Source organism: Merops nubicus, unplaced genomic scaffold (genome assembly GCF_000691845.1).
Source record: "Merops nubicus isolate BGI_N331 unplaced genomic scaffold, ASM69184v1 Scaffold50052, whole genome shotgun sequence".
Lineage (NCBI taxonomy): Eukaryota > Metazoa > Chordata > Aves > Coraciiformes > Meropidae > Merops > Merops nubicus.
The window spans coordinates 2,110-9,292 of record NW_008593829.1 but is presented as its reverse complement, the minus strand read 5'-3'; the positions used below and the strand labels follow the sequence as shown (position 1 = coordinate 9,292).

At 36.4% G+C, this 7,183-nt stretch overlaps 1 protein-coding gene across 1 annotated transcript; it reads right to left on the bottom strand.

Moving 5' to 3' along the window:
* Positions 1–249: 249 nt before the first annotated feature.
* On the bottom strand, positions 250–6,918 carry LOC103768400 (dynein heavy chain 12, axonemal-like; the record flags this gene model as incomplete). The annotated part of the gene is made up of 7 exons (XM_008935542.1): positions 250–438; positions 1,534–1,729; positions 2,362–2,520; positions 3,376–3,451; positions 4,333–4,522; positions 5,741–5,831; positions 6,755–6,918. Coding segments are annotated over 7 exons (1,065 nt in total), but the record flags the coding sequence as incomplete, so codon positions are not given.
* Between the last annotated feature and the right edge of the window lie 265 nt (positions 6,919–7,183).

Below are 7,183 nucleotides of genomic sequence, written 5' to 3'. Positions count from 1 at the left end.
AGCAAATTAAACCAAATAGTAGCAGGTGTAGCCTTTTTTTTTATGAATGAGGAATCACTATACGAGTTTCAGAGCCTGGAATTCTGCTGGGCATCAAGATTCATGATGTGACATCCAGAATGCTCACAGAAAACTCCCCAAGTTGCATTCTGCATCCCATTCCCATGGTAGTCAGAATCCTATATTTCTAATATTTACACATACTGAGAAACTTAGCAATCACATATCTCAATAAAGATAAAGGCCCACCTGGAGAGTCTGACTGACACGATTCACTATAAACAGAATTGCTTCTTCTAGGTCTTGGAGGCTTGGATAAAACATCATTGTCTTTTCATGAAGAATCAATTCCATCTTAAATAAAGGTAGACAACTTCTGTCTTCAGGATCAAAAAGTTTCACAAAAGCTTCAACCGTTCTTCTCAATAATTCTTTCAGCTAGGTAACAACAAATACCACCTATTAGTTGAAAGAACAGAAAGCCCCATTCCACTTCACATTCCTTCAGTAAGCCAGGATTTCCATTCATTTCAGTGCTTTTGGCCTAATTCATGGGTAACTGAAGCAGTGTGAATTTTTCTAATTACTTCAGTGGATATTAGTCCCACTCCTTAAGAATGTGAACTAATGAACAGATAAACTAATACTTCAGTAAAGCACATGCATTTATTTTTGCTATAGAATTAAGTCTACTACTAGCACATGCTTTAAGTATAAAGCAAGTATCTGGAATGCATTTTCCTCTAACTTTTTTTTTTTAGATATGGCAATGATTTGATGAGACTATTGTTCCATTATTTTTCTACAAAGTAAATAAATAAATGCTAGAAACAACTGCCACCTTGAACTGCTGAACATATAAAGTCCCACTGATTATTACATTCTTAAACAGAACAATGTAAGTAACATGCTTTAAGTGAAAATTAAAGGATTTTTAGTTTTCAGTAAACTAAGAACTTTGAAAACCAAATGTCTCAGTCTGAAATCAGTGATATTTCAATGTTCTTGTTTTATTATTATGAAATAAAACAACTGGAAATCCCTTAAACAGAAAGAACTGAGAAACAGTTCATATAGCTTCCATCTGGATGTAAACAATCAGCAAGAAAAAAAATTAACTTGCAAAGGATTGTGGTAGACTTTTTAACAGAAAAAAAAAACGTGTTTGGACATTTTGCAGAACTACAGCCACTTGCTTGGCAGAGCTGGACTTGCAGTCTGCTTGTGTATGCAGGTTTGCTTTCAGGAGAGAGAGAACAGGTTTTGTTCATTTTGCTAATATATGACATGTAATTGGTGTGCCAAGATTGCTGGTAGGGAGGGTCCTGAGAACATCAAGACATTTCCTAACTTCAGCTAATTACATTAATGTTCAGTTAAAAATATTTAACACTTTGACTACTTTACTGGATTATATGCAACAGCTGGCTAACAATGATTAATTAAACAGGCTCTGTATCCTATAACGTGCTGACTCATTAACATTACCTAAATTTCACATTAAAGATTATCATGGTGAGGAAAGAGTTTTACCTGATTCGACATAAGTACAGCCACACAGTTATAAAAAGAGTCAGTCTTATCCAGCTTCACACCATTCAAGGCCTTCTTCTGACAAAAGAGCCTGATGACTCTTTGATACCACCCATTTAGTATCTTCTCTTCAGCTTTAGAACAGCTTAGAGAGACATCAGTCTTTAAAGATTCACAGTCAACAGGTCTTTTCAATCTAGATAAGAACGTTACAGGCAACTTTACAAACAAATAAACAAAACCAAAACCCCTTGGAGTAAAGTAACAGTAATCTGTATTACAAACCCATTATTTTTAGCAGAAAGCACAATGGGAACCTAAGCATCACTTCTGTATACTTAAATGAGGAAAAAACTGTCCCCAAACCCATGAAACAAAGAACAGTTGGCAGAAAAAATGAGGAAAAATATATTGAAAATTAGCTTTCTAAAAACTATGAAACATTCCATGATTAAAAAAAAAAATTCAATTTATTAACATCATCAAGAAATCTGATCTGCAGGGTTGGCACAGAATTCCCTGCAGAGAGTAGTACTACTAGAAGTCAATTTTTCAAATACTTCTTCAACGGACTTCTGTGGGGAACACGGCACTAGAATTAAATAAACACTGATGAGACCTTTACAGAATCAAAGGCAAAACATATACCAAAAGGGCTGAAGCTACCAGCAATTTTTTTAAGCACCAATAAAACATTTATACATAAATGACACACTGAAGAAGTTGATTACATAAAACTCCCTATGACAAATACTAGAATTGAACAAACTCTTCTTTAACAGCCTCAAATACCTATATAGGTTAATATTTCACCAAAACAGGCTTCACCTGAAACTTGAGAAATCCACTATAAAAAAGGTAGAGAATGCATCATAGCCAAAAGCCAGCAGTGTTTGCATTGTGGGGTGGAGAATATGCAAGTTGGAAAGGATTTTCTTTTTTGCTTGGAGAAAAGTGTTATGCCATGGTCTAGAAAAATCCAGGCCTCTGGAAAAAAACAAAACAAAACAAAACAAAACAACAAACAAAACAAACAAAAGTTAAGAGCTCAAGCAATACTTGAATAAACATTCTTACCTATAGAAAAGTAGTATTAAAAAGCTTAGCCCCTACTATGAATAGTTATTTACATGCACACACATATCCCTTACATGCTGCAGTGGAAGCTATGAAGGTACTCTGATCAACCATGTGTTATACTTGAGTATTTTCAGATCACCTGCTTTTCCTGAAGCTCTTTCAGTGTAAACCTCTAACTTCATCAACTGCTAACAGGATGTCTCCTGTTCTAAGTATCTATCAATGTTTAGATGGCAGAGATTCTGACGCTCCAGCAAATTGTGCAATTCAGATAATTATATTCTATCTACCTGAATTCCTATTCTATTCTAGCAGAGCTTAATAGCCTTCCTTCAATAAGGTTTCACCTCATGACACCAAAGCTGTATGACACCTTGGCACTAGATGCAGTTTTAGCATGTTGAAGCACTGTCCAATGCTGCTGTCTGCCAGTCAGCTGCCCCCTTCACACACACATCACTCAGAGGTGGCCGCCATACAGCTTCAGTGCCAGGGTGCTCAGAGACAGAAGTCCCTTTTGCAGTGAGTGCTGCTACTCTGTGTGGCTGTAACAACAGCAATAGAACACTGTCAGCACTAAAACTCCGTAAAGCACCCAGACACAAGACGTTCAAATGTATGATCCTCTACAGAGAGAAAAAAAGGCTCCTTAAGGGACTCCAGAATTGATGCTGTGCTGTAACTCTGCTCATGGAGCTCAGAGAGAATGCACTCATGTAAAGGAGTGTTTCGTCAGTGGGTTTGTTAACCTAATCCACTCACAGAGGTAATGAAGGCAAAGGTGCCTCCTCTTCATCTTCAAGTCCTTCTACATTTGGTTTAATAAGAACACTTCGCACTAGAGGAAAAAAAAACCAAAAGAACAGTAGAGGAAAATTCAGGCATATTCAACAGGTCAGCTCAGTCTTCCTCCAGGCTGAACCACACCCACAGTAGGATGTAAAGGTCACTGTATAATCCAGATCTTCAAAACACATTCTCCCAGAGGGAACCCAAAATCACAGCTTCTGCTAAATACCTACACAGATTCAGCTGGCTTCATTCCAATTCTGTCCCCTACTCACGAAGATTTTCAGGTAGACTAGTGCTTAAATTAAGTACTTTAAGTCATTTCTTCACAAGAAGATGGTGGGCACTGGAACAGGATCCCCAGGGAAGTAGTCACAGCACCAGTCCTCTCAGAGTTCAAGGAGCATCTGGATGATCCTCTTAGTCACATGGTTTAATTTCTGTTAGTCTTGCAAGGAGCATGGAGTTGGACTCAATGATCCTCATGAGCCCCTTCCAACTTGAAATACTCTATGAGTCTAAGCATTTATAACAATTTTGTTTAATATAATTATCTTCCACTGATAGTATCACAAAGAAGTTAGTCCCATGTTAAATTGTATATTTTTTAATCAGCATCTTTTAAAATTATGGGCCATCCACCAAAATCTTGACAAAATTTGGCTCAATTCCAGATTTCAGAAATTATCAATGTAAATTTAAAAAGACATTCATACATGACTTCAAGGGAATACACTTCCAAAATTCCAGTTGATGACTCTTAAAAAAATTTTAAAAATCAAAATGAGTTTATGAGTGATAGTTGAAAACAGTTTTCAGTGAAAATTATTTTCAGTGGGAGGAGATGGAACAGCTTAGAATACAGACATACACATTACATGTTAGTACAGATAATAGAGATGTTAGCACAGTGTAGTTTCTGGTACTTGCCCATAAATCTTCTCATACTTGTTTCATAATCCTTTATTATCTCCTCTAAAAGCTTTCCAACTACCAGCTGTCTAACTTTGCTTTCCATAAGTGACCGTGGCACCAACTTGAGCATGGACATCAGCCACTGCTGCTGAATGGGAACCACCGGATTACGTTCCACACACTTCTTCATAAAGAGATAGTTTGTCTGAAAGGACAATATTGTCAAAGGTCTAATAACTGGCTACGTATAGATTTTTGCGCTAGGCTTGACAATGAAGTAATATTTAATTCATCATTTCTTACACTTAAGGGCATGCAACATACTCTAACCTGTTCGGTATTCACTGACTAATGACTACATTAAGAACTACTCTGTGGCTGGCAAAATGGTCTCCCTGTCTCGATGTGTAAATGCAGAATATTGTACTTTTTAGTATAGTATTTCCTTGGTTCTCTACTGAAGGTAATGATGGACAATAAAACAGTTCAAGGTTCCTGTTACTGTTCTTTGGGCAAACATTTATCTGGTAAAAAGTATGCACAATTTTTTTTTTTTTTTTCCCCCCCCCCCCATAATAAATAGATATTTATGCTTTTGAGCAATGGCTTTGTTATAAAACAAAAAGGGACCTGAATCTCTACAGACTTCAGAATGGGTTTACCTACCATCAGCTAGGAAAAATAAATGTTCCCTTAAGCTGCTTAATATTTCAAAGCTACATTTGAGTTTCAAGTGTCTTTCAGATGAAGTCTTGTTTTAAAAGATACACACAAATTCCAGGACTTGTACATGCTCTTCAAATCAGGTGACCAATGTCAAAGACTACTTCTTGTAGAGGCCAAAGTGCGCTCCATGACCTCCACAGAAAAAAAACCCTGAAGCCCATTAGAATTTTCTAAGTGCTGATCTCTAACTAAGGTCAAATTTCTGTAATAGAAAAATACTTTCCTTCTATCAGACCACAAGAACAGATTCCTGTTTTGCCACTCAACAACACTACTGAAAAACACTTTCCTGTTTAACCACCAGGAACAGAACACACTCAACTCCTCCAAATAGAGACCATTTACTCTTCTCTAAAAACATCAGAAGAAAGAATTTAACTCACTCTTAGTTGTTTTTGCTCACTGTTCATCTGCATAAAAAGGAAGAGAAAATTGTAATGTATTACGAACATAAAACCAAAACAAAAAATCAGACATATAAATTTTAACCAATATTATTTCTAAATAAAGACTTTATTCAGAAGATATGGAGACATCAATTTCAATGGGACTACTTAAGTATACAAATATATTTCTATATTATTAAGAAGGGAGATAAGTATCTTTAAGCAACTATTAAGAAGTAAGAGGCATAAATGACCACATAACAAAAACCAAAACAAGCAACAGTTAAAATATTAAAGAAATACTTTCTCACAGTGGACGGCAGTTGTGGGATAGGAGGGACAGGATCTCTGTGACATTTTTCTTCCTTGGATGTGTGATAGGCTTTTAAAGCTCGATCAGTTCTAAAGTAAAACATGGAGTCAGAAGAGCAGAAAAACTATAAATACATTAAAAATAATGCTATAGTTTTAATTGATGCAACCTGTTTTTTCATGTTTACCAGCTGCTTGATCACTACACAGTAAGGCTGCTCTTGCATACTCTTGTCTTCTCTTACATGAAGACCCACATTTATCTTAGCACAGTCACAGTACACGCATGCCTTGATTCATCTCGTCCAACTGCTCAGTGCTCCTGTTACAATCACATCTTACTTCTCCTCAACTACAAAGCATCTTGTCCAGTTGTATTACAAAAAAAAAAAAAAAAAGAAAAAAGAAAAAAGTGCAGAACAAAACTCCTAAAGCTGATTAAGACCAGCTCTTTTTTACTGCCCATGGTTATAAACTGCCCATGGCAAATAAAAATCTCAAAAGACAATTTCATGTGACTTGACCCATCACCTTGGCAGCTGAGCTCCTCTAGCAGCGCCACAGATCACTAGGCTCAGCAGCAAGAATTAAGATAGTGATAAAGAAGCCTGTTGGACGTAGACCCACGTTCAGGTCATTCATACAAAACCAAGCAAGTAATCCAGACTTTGATTCTCTTTGAAACGTTTTTTTTTTTTTTTTTTCTAAAGAGAAAGGATTATTTTCAATCTATCATAAACAAGATTCAAACTGTGAAAGTCACTTCATCCCCCCAACTCACCCCAACAAACATAATTCATGCAAATTTTGGGTGCTGTAAAAGAAAAAAACATCAGAAATGCCATCAAATGCTCTTCTATCACCAACGGTTTTAGATGGAAAGTGTTCAGCACTTCAATGGTGACATCAAAAACCCCTAAAATTTACAAACACCCTTATTATTTCTTAGATGTCAAATGTACAATGTTTCTTCCGCTTCCATTTCAACATTTCTTGAATCCCATGAAACTCACAGTAACTGATTAAGCTTCTCCTGCTGTTTGTGGCATCTTCGGTGTGTCAGTAGTTCCTTCTGTAATGGTGACGTATCAGATGTGACCGATGAAGGCAAAACAGTGGGAGGAAAGAAGGTTCTTGAGGTCTTTTTATTGGAAGGTGCTCCATCTAAGTGTGACATCTAAAACTGTAACAAAACCAAGACTCTTAAATGCCATTAATCCTGTCTCAAATGCAGTTTAACAGATGTATGTATTAAGCTGAATGTACATAAGACGTCAAATGAGGTAACAGAAGGGATTTCTACAAAGTTTAGCTTTCAGAAAACAAAAAAATACTGCATATGCTAAAATGGCAAAGTTCAGCAGAAGGTGTGCTCATAAAAAGTCTGCAGTAGTAAAAACCAAAGGCACAGTTCTGTTAACTCAAGAGTGGCACATTGCATA